The 24,251-nt window shown below is 46.5% G+C and overlaps 1 protein-coding gene across 3 annotated transcripts in view; it reads left to right on the plus strand.

Moving 5' to 3' along the window:
• Positions 1-1,317: 1,317 nt before the first annotated feature.
• The window catches only part of POU2AF1 (POU class 2 homeobox associating factor 1), a 31,364-nt gene continuing 8,430 nt past the window's right edge, over positions 1,318-24,251 (plus strand). The window contains exons 1-10 of one of the 3 annotated variants that reach the window (XM_009569896.2): positions 1,318-1,548; positions 13,163-13,290; positions 14,331-14,373; positions 14,460-14,731; positions 16,199-16,470; positions 19,865-19,970; positions 20,572-20,718; positions 23,175-23,226; positions 23,619-23,785; positions 24,135-24,251. In XM_009569896.2, the coding sequence (XP_009568191.2) occupies positions 1,533-1,548; positions 13,163-13,290; positions 14,331-14,373; positions 14,460-14,731; positions 16,199-16,470; positions 19,865-19,970; positions 20,572-20,718; positions 23,175-23,226; positions 23,619-23,785; positions 24,135-24,251 (1,320 nt within the window). In that variant the 5' untranslated portion in view covers positions 1,318-1,532. Of the gene's footprint in view, positions 1,549-13,162; positions 13,291-14,330; positions 14,374-14,459; positions 14,732-16,198; positions 17,049-19,864; positions 19,971-20,571; positions 20,719-23,174; positions 23,227-23,618; positions 23,786-24,134 lie in introns of those variants that run through there. The other 2 variants (XM_054087048.1, XM_009569918.2) reach the window with 2 other exon arrangements.

Here is a 24,251-nt window from a genome sequence, read left to right on the forward strand (position 1 = left end):
AGCTACCAGATCGCCTGCTATTACTAAGCACTTCAGCAGCGGAGAGGTTATCGCACTGTGTAGAAATCATTAATGCAGATATGCAAAGTGTGCCTGAACAATGCCCTCGTGTTGAGAACCGAGGAGGTGGGTGCTACTTTGCAGGGCAGCGCTGTGGTCCTACACATTCCTTATTCCTTTCCAATCTGCTCGCTTTGGGGTTTGCTGCTTTGTGTTTTAAAAAATCTTTGACGTAGAGGCAATGCAATTAAGCATTCATCTTCATTTGATGATTTTTCTATTAATTACAATGCTAACGGTAGGTTGTAAAACCGTTTGCAAAACGAATCTATTCTGGAGAGAATTTTACATTCCTGAATGGATGAAGTTCTTCGATAGTCTCCTGGCCAAAGATTTGACCAGATCCTGCCTTGTTCTTTTTATGGGAAGAGAAATCGGTGAGGGCAAACTTTGGGGCCACAGTGATTGAATACGGAGAGGGAAGATGGGGATGTCAGAATTCTAAACTCACTGTGTAATCTGCAACAAATATTTCTCTGGCAATGAAGCTCCTAAGTCTGTGTTACTTGTGAAAATTCATCTCGATGATGTAATTTTAAGAGGAAAGAATGTTAAGAGGTTTAAGAGGTTATGTTCATGCAATGATGTGAATGGGTAAGATACAATGGTGCCGCTATTGATGCGAAGAGTGTGTTTGAACTCCCGCACCAGGTCCCTCTCAGCCTTCCTTTGGCTTTGCGAGCTGTTCTGGAAGGGCTGTCTCTGCTTTAGTAGGAAGCGTTGTATTTTGATAAAAAACAAAACAGAAAAAGAGGTTTCTTTTTTAAATGATGGACGTCCTCATTTAATGAGGCTTGAAGTGTTTACAGGTGTTTCCTGATAAGTTCAAATTTAGTGGCCCCAGGGAGTTGAGATTCTCATAAGGTGGGAGCAAACACTCAAGTTTTGTATTTTAAGTGTCTTGGGCATTTAAAGGGCCAGGCAGACACGGTGTGGGCTGGTCCGGTGCAGTCCAGCCGAGTGTATGGAGATGGCAGTTGTACCACCTGAAGCAGCACAATGCTGTCTTCCATGAAACACGACCATCTTTAGTGCCACAGAAGGTCGAAACCTTCCTCAAAGACCCATGTGCTTTTTCTACTCTACAATGTTTTTTTTGACCTGATTTTGCAAATCAGTGGTAAAAGCCCCATGAGCAGCAGGTTCCAGGTTGGATTGTTTGTTTAACTACATTTTGGTGATATTGAATGCTTTTTTGTGTATAATATCTTCCAGGCTTGGCTGCTCTTGGAGGAACCGGTTAAAAATCATGAAAAACAACATAGAGCAAGGGAAAATATAGAAGTGGTTGTGGTTGGAGGATGTGATGACATCACAGGGTTCAGCGGGAACATGGGGCTTTTAAAACGCTGAAAGGAACATCCTGACAGTCAGTTGTCACATCCCCGTAAAGGAGTCAAACACACGTTAGCTATTAAAAAGCCACTCTATCTTCATCAAAGAAAAACCACGACTCCGTCCTGACGCAGAATATGCACTGGCAAAAATGTAAGTGAGCTCTGATTTGCTTTTCATAACCGCGATAAAAGCCGAAGGTTGTAACGAAGAAGTAGGCATTAGCGTAACGTGAGAGATGACTCGTGAGGAGGTGCATGGCTCAAGAGAGGTAAATGATAAGGCATGATGCTAATTTTCCAGCAGGGATATTAGCGCAAGGCGGCATTGCTGCTTTGTTGGCATTCATCACTATGAATCAAGTGGAAGACTATGATTCATAAAAACAATAACAGGATGCAGGTATGGTATCAAAGGTTACGGTGGTTACATACCAGCAAATTTTCCTTTTGAAAAGTGAAACCTGTGAGAAATCTTATTTCTGTGCCTTTTTTGATATGTATTCTTTTTTTGAGCCAATAAAAAAGATAAGGAACAAAGCAGTTTAGGGCAATACAGTTATGACTTGACAGGAAATCAGTTTTCTTGTTTTCAAGATCATTTCACTCCTCTTGGCCCACCTTTGCTCAGATAGTTTATTGATCACAATACAGGTAGGTGTTTTTTTTTTTCTTGCAAGTTTTTCAATCTCACCGTAGGGGGAATGTCGGACGATACTTGCTTTTGCAACTGCGCTGTCATCCTTTTGCATTCCACCTTGCTGTTCCCTCAACCTGGCATAACACAATGGACCTAAATGGAAGAAGCTTATTTCTTAACTATTTACCAGTGACTTACCTGGTATGGAACTATTATTAATCTGTATATAACAGCTTGTGGGTTGCTCAGAGTTGGCTTATGCCGCTTATGGTTTTCTGAGCTTGTTGGCAGTTGAGTGCCTTTCCTCTGTTACATGTACCTCCTGGTTTTTTTTTCAGTTGGACGCTTGGGAAGCTGAAATATCTATTTGTGCAATCATATTGTAGACTGTTCTATAGTAGAAGCTCTGACTGTTTATTCAGTTGTGTTTCAATTTGTCTGACAAGTATTAAGCACCAAACAGGAGCACTGTGGCAACACACCTCGTTTCCCCCTTTATCTCGTGCTGTTCTCAGAATCAGTAGGTACCTGGTGTGGAGTGTACTGCAGGCTGATTAAATTCAGATCTTGACTCTAATCTTCCATCTCAGAAGTCTCTTGTTTGGGGTTTTTCTTCTGCAATGACAAAGCATTACTAACAACCTGATGGTATTTTTCCTTTGCGTTTTTTCTTTGACATGTGCAGCGTTTTCAAAGGTGAGCAGGAATCACAAGCCCGTATGAGAGGAGATCAAAACCTTTATCTTGATGTCAGCCCTTCCCCCATTGATAGCTTCTAGAAAGGACAACTTCTGGTCAATACCTACCAGTTCCTCCATACCTCCTGAACTTCTCAAGACCTGAGAATCTCTTGTTCGCAATGCTTCCCGGCTGTTTTGAAAGCCTGCATGAGATGCAGTAACTGCTTTGATTTGGGTTCTGTTGCTGAGGAAGCCCTTTTCACACCAGTCAGGTGGAGCGACCAGGCTTCTCTCCAACTCCTGGGCTGGTAGCTAGAGCAGCCTGGCGTTGTGTGCTAATACAGACAAGGGGCTGAGGGGGAATTTCTGTATCTGAATTGGTGCTCACCGTTGGCATTGCTGTCTTTGCTGTATCATTTCATGGTTAGGGTTCTTTTTCCAATATGGAACTGTTCTCTGATTAACCCTCCTTCTTGTCTACACCTTGACAGTAATGAATTATTCACTTTGGCTTTGAAGGTAGGCAGGAAGAAGTTCGGATAACGGGGATGCAGGCAGCTTGTGTGCCGTTGCCTGCTCTGCAACCCAGTGCATCTGTAGGTCAACTGCTCAGGTCACTACAGCTGTTCAGATGCCGAGTCCCAAAGGCTTCAGTGGCAGTCGGACTTCTCAGTATCTCTGAGTGTTTCTGGCATCTCTGGGGCACCTTTATTTCCTGTTGGGGTGGCCAGCTGCAACCTCAAGCTTTCTGTACCATCTGGTTCAAACCACCTGTGCCCACATGGATGTCCCAGTGCCCACATGGATGTCCCAGTGCCCACATGGATGTCTCAGTGCCCACATGGATGTCTCAGTGCCCACATGGATGTCCCAGTGCCCACATGTGAGCTATTGGCTCACTTTAGGGCAGAAATTGTTGTAGAGGCAGTAGGGGTAACCAGGGAACTTGATGTGTGCTTGCATGGGCTCTAGATTAGTGTGAGAGCACAAAAGCTCTGCTTTGGTTCTTACCTGGGAAGCAGGAGGAGATTTCCTCTGCCATGCAAGGAGTTTCAGTACAACTCAATCAAAACGAGTTACTCGGATATTCTGGCAAAAGGACATCCTGGATAGGAGAGCATTAAGTCTGTGGGGAGCTTCTGAGGGGCAGATGGAGCTTTTCCCGAAGTATGGGACAAAGCATCCCGTATCCAGTGTGGAAACAGCTGGCTCTAAGCCTGGGAAGAGCAACTGTTTAGTTTTGCACTCTGTGGTTCTGTGCTGCCAGGCAGCCAAGACCTGGGCTGGCTTCTAGGAGCTCGTGGCAGGGTTCGACGCTTCTCACCCTGCAGGAATTTACTTCTGTGGGTTTTAAGCGGCTGTATTATGGATAACCAGGCAAGAGAGGGATACAACTATGTACTGGGGCACATGTGAGAGAGACCTTTATCCCGCTCAGAATCTGTCCGAGAGAGCAGGGATGCTGCAAGAACCATACCAGACTGAAGACAAAGGCAGGCACAAACTGGAGTGCCGAGGAGAGTCAACCGGAGTCAGAGATTTAATTTCCTAAGGCTTCTTTGAAAGTGTCATAATATGGACATAGTTTCTGGGGGAGGCTGGAGTAGAAACCAAGATAATTAAGTCCAACTGCACTTGTTAAAGCAACAGGATGGCTGTGGGGATATGGGTAGGTTATGTACCAGAGGAAGTAAAGGGCGTGCTGGGTGCTAAGCCATTCCTGCCTTCCTGGTACTGACTTGGTTCCCTGCTGGAGCTGTGTTTGGAATTCCAATCAAGCGCTATGCCAGCTCAAAAGGAAAGTCAGAGACAGCGATTTTTGTTCTATCTATATCTGTGTGAAAGTTGACTATATTGAAGTCCTGGCAACCTCTTCCATCAGGGTAGTTTGGCTCGAACTTAGGTTTCAGAAGGAATAGTAGCTTTTATAGCTGGAGAAAACATATGGAAAAATAAACCCCGACAACATCAAAAAAACACCAAAGAACAAAATACTCTTCCAAACTGAAAGCCTAAGAGTCAATTAAGAACTCATTTAAATAGGTGTGACCTCACCACAGGGTATTTCTCATGGGTACCTTCTGAAGGGCACTTTCACACCTCTTCAGGGGACCCTTCTGTGGAAAGCACTGCAAAAACAAAAGGAAAACTATCAGACCTTGCCCTCAGCTGCTATGGTCAGAGGCTCTTGTTCTCCAGGGAGTCTCGCATGGCTGGCCCCACGCACTGGAAATCATTCCCTTGGGGTCACAGCACAGTGCACTTCTTTGCAGGAGTGGGGCCCAGACCTTCCGCTCAGCAAAACCCCAGAGAGGTTCAGGCCGAAAGCATCCCCTCCCACAGCAGAAAAGAAGTGACTGTTTGGGGCTTCCCAGCTTTTTGGCAGGATTCTGCTGAATGGAAGCAGCCACACCGCAGCCCAGCAGCAATTTGGGGGACGGGAAACTTCCAATGGGCAGCACCAGCTCCTTTGCTCTCTATGCATTCGCTCATGTTGTATTTTGGAAACAAAAATGAATGTATCTTCCATTCAAAGGGTTTCTGTTATGAGAGGGTATACAAGCAAGTTGAAATCCTGCAAGGATTTCACTTTTGGCCAAGTCAAAGTAGTTTGGATGCTCAACGCCTGTTGCAATCCAGTGGGAGTTGGGTACATAGGGTGGGTAGTCAGCCATTGAGCTCTTGTACTCACTGCTTGGGTACCCATGCAACTCGGATATGTGAATTTACACCTTTGAAAACCTCTTCCCGAATGGTTTTTAAGTGCATGAAGCTTTTTTTTTGCCCATGACAGATGTGGGGCTCTATACAGCTTTTCTGAAACTATCAGATAATGAGACCGAGAGGTGAAACTGTGCCGCGCTGCACCTTGCGAGTTTTAATTTTGGTAAAACCCACTGGGAAAGATGGATCGTATGAAAGCTGAGCCCATCCATGCTTTACGAAGCAGGTGTCGGGCTCTACAAATGACCACAGAAGCAATTAAATGGAAAGCTTGCATTACTAAAATGGAAAGAGTATTATGGGCTGGGAGGAATTAGGACGCGAGGGTGAGACTTCTGGTTAAGGCACTTTCTGACTATCTCAGCTTCCCCTTTGTGCTAGGGGTTCTCTTGTTCTGAAACAGATGATTTTGAGTAGCCCTCGCTGCTCTATGGCCAATGCATCCAAATTTTATTTGGGAATTGGAAGCTCTTTTTTTCAGATGTCCCTTTGATTGTGTTTCTATACAGGTGGAAAAATACAAAGTTAGCATTTTATCTGTCAATCCAGAATGCCTTCCTTGTGTCAGAACAGAATGCAGGTTCTTCACAGTGCTCTCCTGACTTCATGTCCTTTAGATCAACCAGAGGAGAGGTGTTTCAAAAACACAGTAGTCAAAGGCATACCATGCTCCCAAGAACAGTGCAGGCAGGGCACAAGCGCACGTGGATCCGCTAGAATCCAAGGCTAATTTGATTCTCAACTATCTTCCAACTGCAGATAAAGACCTGAAAATAAAGGTATTTGGCATAATTCTGAAATAAATAGTCAAACTAATATGTTTCACTGACTTCGGCAATTACAGTGCTATGTAAGACAGTAGAGAGAGACCCCGTCAAATGCTGCGCTGAGTTGTTGGTAAGCAAGCAAAATATTTAGTCTGTTGATTTAATTATGCTCCGAACCCTCCCAAGTTCATTTCCTTATGCTGAGCAATGAACCATCACTCAGCTCTTCTGCTCATGCTCCGACTTCTTCTGTTTATTGTGGAGCAGATTCTCTGCCCACATGTTTGCTTAGCGCTTTGCATTTAACTAAATCTTTATTGAAATACCACCCTGTAGTGTGACAAACAGTACAGACAATAATCCAGTCCAGTTTTCCTTGTCAGGGTTGTCAACAAAAAATAATGGTATACTTCAAAAGAGATTTGGAATGTGTCAGATGAGTAAAAAGAGCTGCATGTTCAGGCCTTCAAATGGGCTTTGAACGTGCAAGCCTGGGGCCTTGGGACATATAATTTCAGATGAAAAGGCTATTGGCAAGATAATGAGTCAAGCAATAATCAAATGGAATATGGAAGTACGTTGTCTGAGTTGTTTCATAGAATCATTACGGTTGGAAAAGAACTCTAAGCTCATCCAGCCCAACCATCAGCCCAACACCACCGTGACTCCTAAACCATGTCCCAAAGTGCCACCTCTACATGCTTTCTGAACCCCTCTAGGGATGGGGACCCCACTGCTGCCCTGGAGAGCCTCTTCCAATGTTTGACCACTCAGTGATGAATACTTCATGATGCATTTGGCAATGCTGTACATATGCTCCTGTGTCTGAGCAGAGGATGGCAGCTTGTTCGTTCTTGGGGACAGCCAGGCAGTGTATGACCGGCTGGTCATTGTCCTAAGAGCGGTGCGAACATGAGAAAGGCAAAAGGAATAAGGATTTCTTTTCAGCCTGGAGAAGGCTCTGAGGAAACCTTATAGTGACCTTCCAATACCTGAAGAGGCTCCAGGAAAGCTGGGGAGGGACTGTTTACAAAGGCTTATAGTGATAGGACACAGGGCAATGGGTATAAACTGGAGAGGGGCAGAGTTAGATTGGACATAAGGAGGAATTTCTTCACGATGAGAGTGGTGAGGCCCTGGAACAGGTTGTCAAGGGAAGTGGTGGCTGCCCCATCCCTGGAGGGGTTCCAAGCCAGGTTGGATGGGGCTTGGAGCCCCTGATCCAGTGGGAGGTGTCCCTGCCCATGGCAGAGGGTGGGACTGGATGGGCGTTGGAGGTCCCTTCCAATCTGAACTATTCTATGATTCTGTGATTCTCCTGGTAGCGTAGGTTTGTAAAGTTCTGAGTTTTCTGTTGGAACCTAAAAGCCTCAGGACTGCAGATCCTCCTTTGTGGGGATCTCTAAAACCACCGAGAAGTGCTTTGGACAGTTCTAATGAAGAACTCATCCTTAGGCAGCCAAATCACTTGGGAGATGTACCAGCTGGGGACCCTTCCCACAGCTTTATACGGAGATCCTGGCAGAGCTAAGAACTGGGCTGAGACTTCCTTGTCCTTCCTTGCCGATCCACCACTACAAATGGTTAGGTAGGCTGTGTGTAAGTACAGGGGGAGCTGATTAAATCACTTACGTACAGAATTGCCTGCCTGGCTGTTAAGAGCTATGCTTTATCAACATGCTTCTCTCAGCGATCCATGATGTCCTGTGGAACATCATCAGTATTACAAAAGCAGCCGTTTCAGTTCTGACATCAGCTCTGATCACCTGATCCGCTTCCAAAGCAGCAACAGTTCCAAAATATTTCTCACTTTAATACTTTTTAAAAGGTATTTTTGGAGGGTTCTGTATCCGACGTCAATGTGAAATGCAGTCAACCACGACGAAATATTCTGATTCTTGCTAAATGGGCATTGACGTCCAATTGTAAAGAGGTTTTGATTGGAGTCAAAGCATCCAAGTAGTGTACACAGAGCGAAGCACCTTTTTTCTTTATTAGCCCAAGTTCCCTGTGTCTGATAATAATGTCAGCAGCTGCCTAATGTAATTGGGCATTCGCTATCCAAGCCAGAAACTTACTAGTTTGTTAATTAAACACTAATTTTTTTCTTGTTATTCAGGAGTGACTGTTTGCTTTTTGGTGTTACTGCAAATAAGAATAAGTTTTCTATTGTGTTTCTTTTCTTTTTTTTTTTTATTACGCTGGAGGTGAAAGAAGAAAAGAGAAAAATATTTGCCCTGTTAACACTGATCAATTGATAAGCTTATCACATCGGTGTGTGAGCGAAGTACCAGTAAATCTTCTGAATCAGTGGCAAGCGTGTCTCTGGCTGCTGCAGGCAGGTAACCGTGCAAACCCTGAAAGATTAGAAGTGCATTTCAAACTGAAAATTGGCCTGACGGGAAATGGCTCTCACTGCTTTGAGAGGATGAAGGTTTAAACTGCTCTGCAGTTCGTGTGTGTGTCTGAAGGCCAGTGGTGCTCATAATGAAGTTTAGTGATCTGAAACTCGTCACGCGTCGATACCTGCGGGCTTCCAGCAGCTGGTTTCCCATTACCTTCCCTCCAATTTCAGCAATGGTTAAATAAAAGCATAGATGTGCACGTTGGGGTTTCTTGGTTTAATTGTTTGGCCGTGTCTTGGTGTGCTTTCCCTTCCGATCTTTTGCTCAGACGTAGTTTATGGATGTTTGTTAAGAAGCGGGTATCTTTAAAAAGGCTGTATCTGTGTATAGATCCTCTACTGACAAAACCCTGGGATTTGGGGGTGTGAAAATGGGATACTGCTCACTGTGTCGCATTGGGTGCTGCAGACGTCTCGGGTTCTGCAAAGCGCAAACAACTGAAGGTCAGAGTTTATAGGGTTAATGGGAGGTGTCCCTGCCCATGTCACGGGGCTGGAGCCGCATGAGCTTTAAGGTCCCTTCCAACACAACCCATGCTATGACGATTCTGATTGCTGCCCAACACCTTGTTCTGCTCAGCGTTTTGCTCGCCCTGGGCAACGAGGCTCGCGAAGCACATTCCTGAGGCTTGTCAGCCCACGAGCCTGGGCTGGAGCTGCTCCCCAAAAGCAAACAGTAAGATCCCCATTGGCCTGTGCCGTTGGGCACGCTTGGACTCGTACTCAGCAGGAAAAATTGTATTTTTGCCCGGGTGCAAACATATTGGCAGAGGGAGAAACAGTGTAGAGAGATGAGTCCATTGACCTTAATAACATCATCAATGGAGTGGTCGAACCTTCGTGCAGTGTCCACTGAAACTGGCAACCTTTGACCTTGCCAGTGCAGTCTGAACACTTCCAGACTGAATTGCAGAGCAGTCTGGAGTCAAACATCATTATGGGCCTTTCTTTTGCTGTCACTTGGTGCTTAGAGCTGGTGGGACTGCTGCGCTGGGTACCTTTTCATCAGCTGTTGTGTTGACCTTCCACTTTAAATGATTACTCAGAAGTCTTCAAGGTTTGTGCAATGCCTTTGTCGACGTTCATCAGATACAATAAGTGATAACGTTGATGAAAGGAGCTTGAGCGTTGGGCCTGTGGACCTTGGTGCATTTGCAGCTCGTGAGTTAAAAATGTGTTTGAAACTCAGTGTAAGGCAGGCATCATAGTTTACGTAGTGTGGTATAAGGAGTTGGAGGCTACTCAATCCAGGTGCTTCCTTTACAAGGATATTTTAATTGTCATTATTTCTCAAAGTCATTATTTCAAAGACCGCGTTTCTTTTGCTTTATGAGGAATTACACACTGAAGCCAAAAGCCATTTTGCTGTGGTTCGTCTGCAATGCTCAGACCCAGTGCACACTTGAGCAGTGGAAAAGCAGCTGTGCTAGCATTATTTTTATTTCTGGAGGTCAGCTTGGGGGGAACCGAAATATGTTCTGCAGACTTTGGTTTTTTTTTCTTCTTTTCTTCTTTTTTTTTTTTTTTGGTTACTCTGCTTACACCGGAAACTCTGAATAGGTATATTTGTCAGCTTTTACAGTAAATTTCTTCTTCCCCACCCCCCAAACCCTAAACCTGGAGCCAGAAACTGCCATCCTTCCCCACCCTAATGCTGCAGGGACGCCCTTTGAGGTCGCTGTGATGACTCAGGGATAAGGCACAGCCCTACGGTGCAGCGCTGCCTCTCGAGCCTTCGACAGCAGAGCCCATCTCTGCTTTGGTGGAGCTGATGTTTCTCACGCAGCACAAAAAACACCGGCAATGCCTCACCTTGAAGAGTTTTAACTAAACTATGAAGAAATTATTTTGAACATAAATAAATCTTTTCTAGGGCCACGAAGCACCTTTGCGATGGTCTTTATTTCAGGCTTTCTGCCTGGTTTGCAGCTTCTTTTCAGAAGTCTCTGCGTAGCTCATATAATAGAACTTAGTACTGTCTATAGTTTGTATCCAGATAGATTAACAACAATTAAATTTGAGATGGGATTTTAGGAAGAAATGGTTTTCATGTGAGGATGGTGAGGTCCTGGCCCAGGTGGTGACTGCCCCATCCCTGGAGGGGTTCCAGGCCAGGCTGGATGGGGCTTGGAGCCCCTGATCCAGTGGGAGGTGTCCCTGCCCATGGCAGGGGGTGGGACTGGATGGGCTTTGAGGTCCCTTCCAACCTAAACCATCCTATGCTTGTGCAGAGAAATAAGGTGATGTTAATTAAAATGATTAAATGGTATGCAGCGAGTCACAAAGAGTTAATGGTAGGGCAAAGCTGAAGGGCAAGAAGTTTTTAATTATTTAAAAGAAATTAAAGCAGAAATGTTTATTTTGTTAAATAATTTTTGTGGTTGACTTATAATGTCTGTACTGGAACTGAGTTTTTCCTCCCCCAAGAAAGGTGTAATGAAAACATCTCGCTGTGCATACAATTCCACTGATGGGGAGACGATCAGCTCTGTAATGGGTCAGCTCGCTGTCTGATACGAAGCACAGGGTGTAAATTGATAGAAATGCTTCCTGGTGGGAATCATGTTTTTAAATTTGAGCTGGATATCCACCCGCACCTCATAAAACCAAAGGCCATCTTTAGAAATGGAAACTCATTGACTACCGCATTTACAAACCGAAGTGCAGCGGAAGGGGCAGGAGGGCTCTGCTGCTATCAGCGGCTTTACAAACATCGGGCCTCCCGGCTCTTTGATGTCCTTTGGTTTCCTTCTGTTACTGACTGCATCCAAATGTTTCATATAGAGTATGGGTTGATAACATCAGCTTATGAAGCGCTGTGCTTCCTCTACTTCCACTTGGCTCTGTGATCAACCTTCTTAGTTGGCCATAGGCTTTACCTTTTGAATTGGTTCAGAGTTTAAAGGGATAAGTTATGAGCTGTGTTGCCAATATAACTGTCTGCAAAGTAGTGCCCCGTCCCAGCTCACCAAGTCATAAACCTCCCGGCCAGGCTGTGAGCGAAGCTTTTTTTGGAACTGAAACTTGACTCTGATCCAGGATGGCGCTGGAGCATCTCTTCTTGTTCTCAAAAGCCATGAGGTATGCATGTCACACTAGTGATGAGTTGCATGGCTTTCCAAATGAGGATGCTTTGCTAATTTGGGTTGTGTTTGACCTCAAGTTGCACCATGGGACGTTTAGATTGGAAAAATAAAAACTCCTTATTGAAAGAGTGATGAAGCACTGGCAGAGGCTCCCAAGGAGAGTGGTGGAGTCTCCATGCCTGGAGAGGTTCAAAAACCATGTGGCTGTGGCACTTTGGGACACGATTTAGTAGGTACGATGGCGCCGAGCTGACAGTTGGGCTGGAGGAGCTTTAGAGGTCTTTTCCAACCTTAACAATTCTATGGTTTATAGCTTGCTTCTAAGTACAGAATATAATGTATTCCTCTTCAGTATCTAATCTCCACCTGTTTATGTGTCTGCCTGGCCAGCAACTATGCTCTGTCATCGGCTGGGTATCAACTCGCCAGTCTGTATCATGCGCTTGTTGGATAGACTCGGTTTGATCTGTCCTTCAGGTGGGTGTAAATTGCTGTACTGCAGATCTGTGGCACCGAAGTGACACTGAAAATAAAGCAGGTGCACACAAGTGAAGTCAAGAGGAAAACAGTAAACAGTGGTTTTATCAGTAGCCTAAAGAAAACAGAATTTCAGGCTCAGGGATTAAGGAGGAAAAAAAGAAAGGAGAACATCACAATTAGCACACTGAAACCTCCTTGAAGGCAGCAGAATGAAAGCTTTAGCCTAGAGACAGTTTGAGGTTTGTTGCCTCTCTATTTTTCTTTTTTTTTGCCTACCTAGTCAGTAAGTTTTGAAGACGGATGCCCTTACTCACCTCCCTTCGGAGAGTGTGGCTCACCACTACTGCTCTCATTTCACACCTACAAAATACATCCCCATAGAGAGGTCGAGGTCTGTCGGTAGCAGTGGCTTTTAGAAATGGAATATTATCCTTTGTGGAACAGCAGCAAACCCTTTTCCTCATGCTATATCCTCCCCGGCTTTCACAAATGCCCTGAGGAACATGTCTATTTATTTAACAGCACACGTTCATTACTGATAGGATGCGGTTTCTGCAGACGATAAAACCACCTGCCAGTGCGGCAGGGAAACCGCCAGATCTGGCTTCCAAACCATCCTGGCAGCAAGGATGCACGAGATCGTGTGTGGTGAATTATGTATGAATTGCTCTTCTGCAAAGAAAAAGTGCGGAGTTTCTGGGTGTTGCTGCAGCTGTTTAACAGTTTCAGGGAATTGGGAGCAAGGTTGTCCCCCCATGATCCATCTGTGTGATGGCAGCAGCCAAGCTAGAGAGAAGGTCTATGCCAGCTGATGTCACGTATGAGCCAAAGGACATCATTAGCTACGGGAGAAAATGTTGATGAGTACCTACTGCAGCCACATGAACCAGTACAGCCCGCAGACACGCAGATTGCCACGGGGATTTTGGCTCTATGCGAAAGGTACGGAAGGAAAATAAATATCACCTCTATTTTATATTTTCTCAGCTTCTGCTCCAGAACAGCAGCCGCAGCCTCGCCCCTATCAAGGTGTCCGAGTCAAAGAGCCAGTGAAGGAGCTATTGAAAAGGAAACGGGGAACTGTTCATAATGCCGGTGCGACGGCGGCTACAACGGTAGGAGCAAAAATAAACACAAAATTCTTCCTCAGTCGCTAAATGATTGACCAGCCCTGGCACCAGCCGGCAACGCTTTGGCAATGAAAGAAATCTTTACATCTCTAAAGCATCTGGAAGGCAACGCAGCCTCAGGTTACCTGGAGATACCATTAAATATATCTTTAGGCGGAGTGGCTTTAGGGTGCTGACACCATCACCACCAGTCACTTAATGGTGCGGTGAAGGTGCTTTGCACTCGCAGCTCTGCACTGGCTTTGGCTCCCAGGAGCAGAAGGGGCTTGAAAGTTGAGCAGCTCGATCAAGAGTGCGAAAAGGGAGCAGCCAGAGCCATCCTTCGCTATCTGCTCCTCTCTATCAGCCTACCTTTATCCGTCCTCCCAGGAGGAAGCAGATTAACTCGCTCCTCTCTGAAGAGGAATTCCATCTGCAATACAAGGATGCAATACTGTTCAAGGCTGTTGAGGGATGCGTGGGCTTTGGCGAGGGCAGTGAACAGGGCTGGGGTTGTGCGGAGTGGCTGCTGCGCTCTCTTCTTCTGCCTCTTCTGTGCAGGCAGGTGGGAACAACCAGTACTGAAAAGGGAGCCTATGGGAAAGCTGGGGAGGGGCTCTGGATCAGGGAGGGCAGGGATAAAATGAAGGGAAATTATTTTCAGCTGAAAGAGGGGAGATTGAGATGAGATCTTAGGGAGAACTGTTTTGCTGTGAGGGTGGGGAAGCCCTGGCCCAGGGTGCCCAGAGCAGTGGGGGCTGCCCCATCCCTGGAGGGGTTCCAGGCCAGGTTGGATGGGGTTTGGAGCCCCTGATCCAGTGGGAGGTGTCCCTGCCCATGGCAGGGGGTGGGACTGGATGGGCTTTGAGGTCCCTTCCAACCCAAACCATTCCATGATGATTCTAACACACAGGCACTGACACTGCAGTGGTAGCTGATAATCGGCTGCTAACAGCTCACACGCTCCGTTCCTCAGTGCTTCTCAGAAGGGATTGAATTTAATGCTTATGGTCTTAATCCTTGAATGTTTTTCTTCTCTCTTCCAGGTTGTCTTGCCTCATCAGCCCCATCCTTCCTATTCACCAATGGGTAATGTTTCCTCACTTTCTAAGCCTTTGTCAGCTCAGCTGCAGGGAAGGCTCTGCTAAACTGGGCTTTAATCTCCTGTTTTTCAGGCCAGCCTTGTGCTGACATGGATGTTGCTGCCCCTGCACTGCCTGTCACAGACGAAGGAGCACTCTGCTCGGGTTGGATCTCTCAGCCCTCTCCTACATCCTTACAGCCTTTAACTCAGTGGACCACTTACCCCGAGTATGTGTCCCACGAAGCGGTCAGCTGTCCGTACACAGCCGATATGTACGTCCAGCCGATGTGCCCCAGTTACACCCTGGTTGGACCTTCATCTGTTCTGACCTATACTTCTCAACCGCTGATCACCAATTTTGCAGTAAGTCAACAGCACCTCGGTATAAATAACAGCAAATTTCCCACCTCCTACCGTGACCTGTGGGCAGTGCTGGATGCAATTAGTATAATTTACTTAATTGCTGTAATGTTGTGTGTCTTTGCATCCGTGCCACCGGCTGTCCTAGCACTGATCCTGTTTGCACCGTGCTGGACACTGGTATGGTTTGAGCCAGGGCAAGAAGTTACAGCTGCTCTGAAATTGGGTATCTTCTCCGCCGTTTCCCTGGCTCTGCTCTCCTCCACGCTTTCCACTTTATTAATATCCTCACTTTTCTTTAGAATGAGTCCTGTCTTATCAAATCAGCAGCCGGGGCTGCCTTTGCTTTGTGTTTGTTCAAGTTTATGAACAGTTCTGAATCCTAGAGTGGCTTTGTGTTGGGAGTCCACCCCCCTGCCATGAGCAGGGATGTCCTCAACTCCTTCAGTTTGCTCAGCACCCCATCCAACCTAACCTTGAATGTTCCCAGGGATGGTGCGTCTACCACCTCTCTGGGCAACCTTTGCAGTAGTAGAATACAGTTTGCAGCTCCAGGATTATAAGTGGAGAATGTTAAATGTCATTATTTCCAACCTGAGGTGCTGATCTTCAGCTTGGATTTGGAATATCGGAGGGGGCGGAATTCAAGTGTTTCGCTGAATGGATGTACATTATAGTCAATAAAAGCTCTTACTGGGACAGTTACTTCAAACACAGTCCCATCCCACCAGAGATCTTAGCAGCATCCAGGGGTTTCTTAGCTCTTGAATTCCAAACTTAAAAAGCAAATGGGATTCCAAGAAATGTATCCACCAGGTGAAGCAGGAAGAATGACTTGGCAATAAATTTCTATTTAAAGATGAAAGAGCAAGGCCAGAATGGCATGGAAACGTAGGAGAATATTTGGTTTCAGGCTGGATAAAGTCAATTTGGCTGACCCAAGATGATTCAGTCTTCCTCAGAGGGGAAGGGCAGAGAATGTTGTTTGAATTGAACTCAAGCAGTTTATAGCCCTTTTAACGTTTCAGTTCAGCTGCTGAAATCGAAGCACCAAATCAGCAAAGAGTGGCAGGAGCCGGTCAGGATGGGCTGTGGCAGAGGGCAGAACAAGCTGCCTTCAGCCTCGTGGCAGCAAAGCTCTGCCCCTGCAGTCAGACTGTCAAGGGAGACGGCGCTCAGCACAGGGTGGAACTGTCTGATGGGCTCACAGAGAGGGTGAGAGTGGGAACGGAAAGCGAGACATGAGTGTGAGCTCTGGGCAACAAGCACCTGGGGCACCCACAGCCGCCGCTGTCATGGGAGGCAGCGTGGGAAAAGCGTCATACTCAGCACAACGCTTTACCCCGAGAGACAGGAAAAGGGGATGCTAAAAGTGAGACTCAGCATCCTTAGTCTGTCGCGTTGTGTCCTTCCCCTGTCCCTTCATGCCCCTCTATTTTATTTTATTGTCTTTCTCTTCTATTTTACCAGCCCCGAAGCACCACCCCTGCCGTAGTGCCTCAGCTCGAGGTGGCGGATCAGCAGCCGCCTCTCACATACTTCCCGTGGGCACAGCCCCTCTCTGCGCTGCCAGCCTCCACCCTGCAGTACCAACCAGCTTCTTCCACGCTTCCCGGGCCGCAGTTTGTGCCCTTGCCGATCTCCATTCCTGAGCCAGCCCCCCAGGAGCTGGAGGATGCCAGGCGAGTCATCGGCACGATGCCCATTGAGAAGCTGCTCCTAGAAGACGAAGACAGTGATACGTATGTTTTAAACCACGCTCTCTCTGTTGAAGGGCTTTAAGTTGCACATCTAGGGGCCTGATCCTCACCTACTCAATACTCTACCTGGCACCACAGTGAGTTTTGAGTACGGAGGAAAAGCAGGCTGGGGTGGGAACTTCCCTTGAGATTTTGGTGTCTACTTCTAGCAGACCATGACTTGTGCCTTGTGCGAAACTTGCTTTGTTCTAGGTTTCAGCACAAGATTTCCCTCCTGTTAGAGTTCCCGCTGCCTCTCCCGGGCAAGCTTTAGATACTGCGTAGTTCTTGAGCTCAGCATCAGTGCGAGTTGAGCTTCATCTTCATACATGTGGTCTCAAATTGACTTAGTATTGCGTAGCTGTAGCCAACTGTAGCATTTGGTGAGGGCGCACTTGCCTCTAAATATCTGTGAGACCTCATTCAATAGCGCTTCTTTTCTGAGCTCGGTGTAAATGCCTTGTGTGTGCGGTTTTGCCCTGTCCATAGAGTAACTTCTGCCTGATTTAGGCCACTAGAAAGCATTTTTAGGGATTAAATTGATTTTTTTCCTTCCTAATTGAAGCCGTTCTTCTGGAAAATGGGAAAATGCAAACTGTAGTTTTGATCTGCTGGTGCAGGTGGGTGCATTGCTCTGAAGACAAAAAGTAACGCAGCTGAACTAAATGCCAGTGCAGTCAGACGTTCCCGTTTACAGAGCAACATGAAGTAGCCTAGGTGAAACATTTGAGTTCACACAAAGGTGTAACTTGGAGGTCTCACTTGGTCTGCCATTGGAAGACAGTCATGTGGGTGTAGGACAGTGTTTTGGAGTCGTGGTCTTTTGGCTACAGAATGGTTTTGGACTCTAAAATACCCACCTTTGAGATGGGGCGTTGCTTTTGTGGCTGGCTGGTAGCTCTGCGTGTTCTACCAATGGGCTGATCATGGTCCCACTGAAGTCATCAGGAGTTTGGCCTGAGTCAGGATTGCAAGACATGGCCCTGTGGCAGGAGATCATTGAGAAGACAGGGTCTTCCAAAACCTGTGCTTCAGTCGAACAAGGACTTCATGGCGTTGCTGTTAGCTGGCAATACCTTAGTTTGTCCTGTAGCGTTTGAGTGCCAAGTCAGTGATGTCATGCTGAGCCCTCGGTGTCGTCTCTTGTGCCTTCCCGCTATGGAAAGTTTCTCTGTGCTGTACTCTCCCAGGCCTGCAGGTGCACACATTTTCTTTGTAGCTTTCTGATTTTCTTTCTGGAGAAAAAGTAGCTTCACTTTTTCCTCTGACACAACTGTAAAGATGGTTGTTGCTGTTCAGGAGTGCCGTGTCACGCTCAAATGCATTCGCAGGGGATTTCTCCCCTTCAAACCCTGGCTATTGCTTTCTTAATAAACAAGGGATTCTTAGTTGCTGAATACAATTTCTCTGGGTTTTTCTGCTTGCTAAAGCCCAGGATCCTTAGGTGATTTCATTATTTGCAAGGCTAACTGCAATATAATTTATTGCACTCTATTACCTGGTGTCCCGCACTCCAGTTGCCACCCAGGCAATATTTCAAGTGCCTTTACAGTTTATGCCTGAGTGAGGTTTGCAAGCTCAGATTGGGAGTCTTGAGGACTTTCAAAGCACATTTTGATATTTAATATTCACAAATCTGGAAGACATAAGCAATAAATCATGGAAGTGATCATAAAGTTGTCTGAAAATAGCAGTAGTTCAGGTGCATTGAAATTAGTGGCTTACATTTGCAGAAAAACCCAGCAAAGAAATTATTTAGAAGAGGCTTAGTTCACCACTGCTTACTCCAGTTTTACAAGTGCAAAGGCATTCAGTAGGTAAAACTGGGATAACGCAGTTGTGAATCAAGCCTGCGATTGCAAAGATTGCTTTTAAATTCCTTTCACTCCACTGTGTGTAAATTCTGTGTGTGAATATAAAACATTAATGAACTGTTTCAGAATTTCTTTCTGGGTTGTTCTGGTTAGAAAAAGACAAAATCTTTTTCAATAAAGGTCTACAGTAACTTCTATATGGCTAGAGTGTTTTATTTCCTATCCGGAAGGGTAAGAAAGGGTAACCCAGCACTGGCTTAGCAATCGATTGATTCAACACCATACGTATTAGTTACAGCCACAGATTGGCTCTTAGATTTTCTGCTGATTTTACACATTAAGGCAGAATAAAGAGGAACTCCATGATCCAAACATGACCTGAAGGCACAGTCTGCTCAAGCAGTCCTTACTGATGGAAGCATCCCGCAGTTCAATCACTGTTATCCTCTCTTGTGCAGCCCCCGCAAGGCTGAGCTTGGCTGACAATCAGAGCTGCCATAAAGTTGCATTTCTTCACAGCGTTATTGAATCACAGAATGGTTTGAGATAGAAGGGACTTTAATCTCATGGAGTCCCACCCCCTGCCATGGGCAGGGACCCCTCCCACTGGATCAGGGGCTCCGAGCCCCATCCAACCTGGCCTGGAACCCCTCCAGGGATGGGGCAGCCACCACTGCTCTGGGCACCCTGGGCCAGGGTTTCCCCACCCTAATTCAGGGAAACCCTTTCTTAGCTTCACTGGAAGGTTTGAAATTGCAAAGTGTGGCTCTTGGGTACAAAATTACCTGAGGAAAGAAACAACTGCCTACCGCCTTCTGATAAAAAAGCACCAAACGTTGTTGTCTGGAGCCAAACAAACCCAGGGTTGGTATAGCTGTGGGCAGGATGGTCATCTCCTGGGAAAGGGGGAATTGGATCCTCGCAAATAGGGCTTGGGGGAATGGAAGTGGCTGTTAGCCCTGTGTAATTCCCTCCAGCTCCACCTGCAGAGCTGGGCAACCAAGGGAAAGCAGCAAAGCGTTTTCCTCGTCACTGAGGGCCCTGGTAGTGCAAGCCCACAACTATTATGGGTTGTGACAACTCTTATGCACTAGAAAAGGACTTGGTTAATCTCAACAGTAGTTTTAATAAAGATGTAGACCTTAACAGGCTGTTTACAAATACACCGTTTAGAAGAGGCTGTTTGGTACCTTGGATGGTGAGACATCACCAGGGCTGTGTAACCCCAACAAGTGATGCACGCGTATGGTTTGGCACGCTGGCCCCAGCTCTAGGCTTTGTGGAGGACACAGATATCCCCCGGCACAAGGGGAGTCTCACCTGAAAGAAAGTGTTGAACTGGAAAGGAAACTGCAGGTAGAGGCTCAGGAGTGCTGAGTGCTCCTGAAAGCTGCAGCTATTTGGAGGTAGGAAGCCCTTTCCATGGGAGTGGGGGCTTTCAAGGTCAAGACTTTCAGGGCTTACAGCATGATTTTGTGGAGCTCTGCGTGTAAAAACCCCAAAGTGGATGTGCTCCCCTGTTAAACTGTTTGCTCCCAGGTTCATGGCCAAGCGGTGATCAGTGTCTTTATTTACTGTCTTAGAATTCTACATATTTATGCAGCTAAAGGTATGAGGGCGTATGCATTGGCAGCTGCAGAGCGCATGAAACTGCTGCGAAGACTTGATGCCAAGGAACACAGAGGAAAGGTAATACGGACCACTTTCTCCTGCTAACGGCAGTGTTTGGGATGGGCGTGGGCTTTGCATGACTGAGAGCATCTGATGCCCAGAAAAATCCAGCTCTGTCTCTCTGTCACTGCAAAGGAAGCCTTGGGCATGGATACGCCTTGCTTAGGTGATCCTGGCAGGATCCTGAAGTCGGGTGGGATGAGAATGAGCTTTCACTCGTTTCAGCCCACAGTTCAGGAGTGATCTAAGACAACACCAGCCCAGGAAAGTATATGCATGTTGGCAGCAGCCCCCGAGGACAAAGGTTTTATGAGCAATAGATCTATGCTAGGAGTGCTGCACCTGACATCAACAGCATTCAAAAATGCTGCACTTGGGTTGTCACCTCAATTAGGGCCGAAGGACAGTAGAGGGAGTTCAGCAGGATCTGGGAAATGCCCCCATCTCGTGATGCCGTGAGTCATAATACGTGGACTTCACAATCTACTTCTGATTTACGCACCACAGTCATTGGGATTGTAGATACCGTTGAGCCCAGACCGCCTTTCCCCATTCCTTGTTTTACGCCAGTGTTTGCTTTCGGCCTCTCACGTTTTATCTGCTGTGCTGCTCTTTTCAGACTCCTCTGCTGGTGGCTGTCACGGCCAGGCAGCCAGCTATTGTCTATGATTTGATCCAGACAGGAGCAGATGTCAACGCTGTAGACAACAAAGGGCAGTCGGCCTTGCATCTCGCTGCGACATACGGGTATGCCCAAGTCCTTCAGGTAGGAAAAGCTTTTATGGTTTTAATTGCTAGCAATTAAACGTACAATAAAGTCTTAATGTTGGTGTCTTTAAATAACTGTCTCAGGAGGCAAGATCATAGAATGGTTTGTGTTGGAAGGGACTTTATGGATCATCTGAAGATGTCAGTAAGCAATGTCGATCAAAATCTCCTTTTCTATTGTGTTAGGAATTGACTTCCCAGGTCATTCCTGGTTTTGGATTACACTCGAAAATAACATCAGCCTCCTCTTACAGAGGAAACAGGTTTAGCCTGTCTGTGGGGTAAATAAGTTTGCTCTGCAGACCACAGCTCTAGGTCTACGCCGGCAGGGCAGGCCGGGGGTTGCTCTGGCTCGAGCCCCTGGTGCCGCACTGCGGCCAGAGCTGGAGGGCGATCCCCGAGGCCGCAGGCAGCTCTGAGGAGAGGGAGCAGCACCACCAGTGTGAACGCCCCTCCCTGCTGCCAGCACCATCCAGACGAGAGCGAGGGATTGTGTCCAGACTCAAACCAGCTGAGGAGAGAGACGACGTGACCCTGCGGGCAGAGCCAGCGCAGGCGCAGCCTTCCAAGGAGGCACGGGTTTCAGATTTTATGCAAAACCAGGACCCATCAAGCAGATTTCCCCAGGTGTTAGAGTTACTGGACACTCCTGTATGGCCAGAATCTACTACAGATTTTATTACTTGAATGATCAGATCTTTGTTTCCCTATTGCTTCACAGATCGTTCTGTAGACAGGGTCTACATCTCAGTTATGTATCCAACCAGGATCCAACAGCCCTGAAGAACAAATCAGCGCATTAGAAAAGGCATTGTGGGAGCTTTTGGAAGAGATTACATGGCAGAGATAAGCGTAGTGGAAGATGTCTCTTAAATGCTTAACTATAGACCATAAAATGGAATGAATAAAATGTGCCACCCTTGATTCCCGTCAGGACTGAGTGCAGGCAGCGTGGGTGCTGCTGGGTTTCATAGAATCATTGAATGGTTTGGGTTGGAAGGGACCTCAAAGCCCATCCAGTCCCACCCCCTGCTATGGGCAGGGACACCTCCCACTGGATCAGGGGCTCCGAGCCCCATCCAACCTGGCCTGGAACCCCTCCAGGGATGGGGCAGCCACCACTGCTCTGGGCACCCTGGGCCAGGGCCTCCCCACCCTCACAGCAAAACATTTCTTCCTAAGATCTCATCTCAACCTCCCCTTGGGTTTACCTGAGGGCAGGGCACAGGGTCTTGTGCTTGTGACTTATTTTTTTTTGGTTTGTTGGGGTTTTTTTTTCTCCCCTTGACGTAAGAAGGGAAAAGGCGCATGTGCTCGCTCCTCTGCTCCGGCAAAGCTATGAAATTCTTTACGGTTGGTTTGTTTGTTTGTTTGTTTAAATTGTTTTTTCAAATGGATTAGACATCTAATCCCTAATAACCAGGCAGCTCAGAGCTGCTTGTCAATATTTGGTGTATATATATATATTATGTTACGGTTATGAAAAGAGAGCACAAGCCCTAACCGTTCAGGATCACCTTTCTGTCCCACACCTCATCTGACTTGACAAGGCTGTGGATGATTCACTGCACTGCAAAACTTCTCAGCCAAAATTCTGTAACGTGAACAACTCGTTTTATTTCAAACAAGAGCAAAAAAAAAAAGAAAAAAATACGTTATCTGTAATAATACAGACAAAGAGCTGCTTGGCTGCATCACATCAAATCTATCGTTTCCTCAAGTTAAAGAGTCTTAAAGTTTTCGCTCTCTGCTAAGTCCAAGCAATGAGCATCTCCAGGCCACTATTTCATGTGGTTTATAAGCTCTGCATCCTTTTTGCTGCAGATGTTGCAACGAGCTAAGGGGTGAAGCACCGGCAGAGGCTGCCCAGGGCTGCGGTGGAGTCTCCATCCCTGGAAGGGTTCATAAAAGATGTAGATGTGGCAGTTTGTGACGTGTTTTAATAGACACAGTGGTGTTGGACTGCGTGATGTTAGAGGTCTTTTCCAGCCTTAATGATTCTATGGCTCTATAAGCTGTGGTTTTAACCTGTTACACTGCTGCCCGTTAAAAAGTAAATAAATCCCATCTGAGAATCTCCAGTGTCAGCAGACTTTTAGGTAATAAAGTTCGGCTGTGGATATCAAGGAGAGATTTCCATTTATCCTCACCGAGAATGACTTGGAATGGATATGAGTTGGTGTTCTTGATGCTTTTGTTTAATTCAAGGAGTTTTGAGCTGTGGTCAGTGACTTAATTTGACCGTTCTGAACTGAGAATCTAATAGGATGCTGTACTTGGGTGGGGTTCAGAAACAGATTCAGAGCACTTGTATCTAGTCCCAAATAAGGGCTTGGTGTGTAGTTAATTGATAATTATCTGAGTATTTCTTTGGGTTTAGATCTTGTTAGTTTGGACTATTTTGGACTTGTGCTCTGCTGAACCTAAAGGTTTCTATTTCTCTGTTGCTTCTAGGTTATACTATCACTAGGTTTCCCTCTTGATCTAGAAATGAAGGATTTTGAAGGTAAAACCCTATGTACAAATATTTTATAGTGGTAATAGAAAATGAAAACCTGTATTGCGCAATGGGCGGATGCCCATGGGTGTTTGGAGGAGGTCATCTGTGGCCTCAGAAACTGCCTGGGGGGAGAGTTGTGTGCTCAAATGCCACAGAATTCAATCACGCTGATGATTCAATGGTCATTGAAAGCACAGTTGGAACTAAACACGTGCTGGAGTGCCCTCTATAGTGTCTATATAGCCAATGTGGCATCTTTGAAACCGGAGAAGGGCTTGTGTCTTCTCAACACACGTGCAGAGATGCATACGCTCTCCCCGCCAGCCCTCTCTTCCTCTCTGTACATCGAGATCTTCACTGGGACTGTTGTTATCTTCCTCCTGTACTTGGTTTTCCAGGCCATACCCCGCTCCACTGTGCTGTTCTGTCCCACAACGCCCTGATCCGGGAGCACGGCTGCCAGATGGTGACGGAGGAGAAGCAGAAAGATCTTCAACACCAGAGAGAAGAGCTGGAGTCCTGTATCCACCTCCTGGTGCAGACGGGAGCCTCTATCTACAGCCGGGTAAGACATCAGCTCGGTTATCTGCTGTTTGCTTGTATGGAAACTCTTCCCTGGTGGATCCTTGTGCTGTGCTCAAACTATAGAACTGGAGAAGGTCTGGGCTGCTGACAGAGGACCAAGCCTGTTCCCCTTTCAAGTGACTGGTTGCAGAGTTAGTTGTTGCCTTTTGGAGTTAGTTTCTTGCAGCCTGAAGAAAATGTTGGTTGGGAAGAGGGCCACAGAAGGGAAGGAGATGCTCCACGTGAGCTCCAGAGCTGGCCTAGGCTTTTCTTAGATGGGTTTATAGAAGAGTTTCAGGCTGTTCTGCAGATGGCATTTAAATTTGTTTGGGTTTTCTGTTTTTAATCAGGATGTGAAAAGCAACAAGACCGTTCTTCATTACACAGTCCAGGATGGGAACATCTCCCTGCTGAGATACTTCTTGGAGCTGAATGCTTTCAAGTCCAAGGACTTTGTCAACAACAAG

The sequence above is a fragment of the Cuculus canorus genome, chromosome 23 (genome assembly GCF_017976375.1).
Source record: "Cuculus canorus isolate bCucCan1 chromosome 23, bCucCan1.pri, whole genome shotgun sequence".
In the NCBI taxonomy this organism is placed as follows: Eukaryota; Metazoa; Chordata; class Aves; order Cuculiformes; family Cuculidae; genus Cuculus; species Cuculus canorus.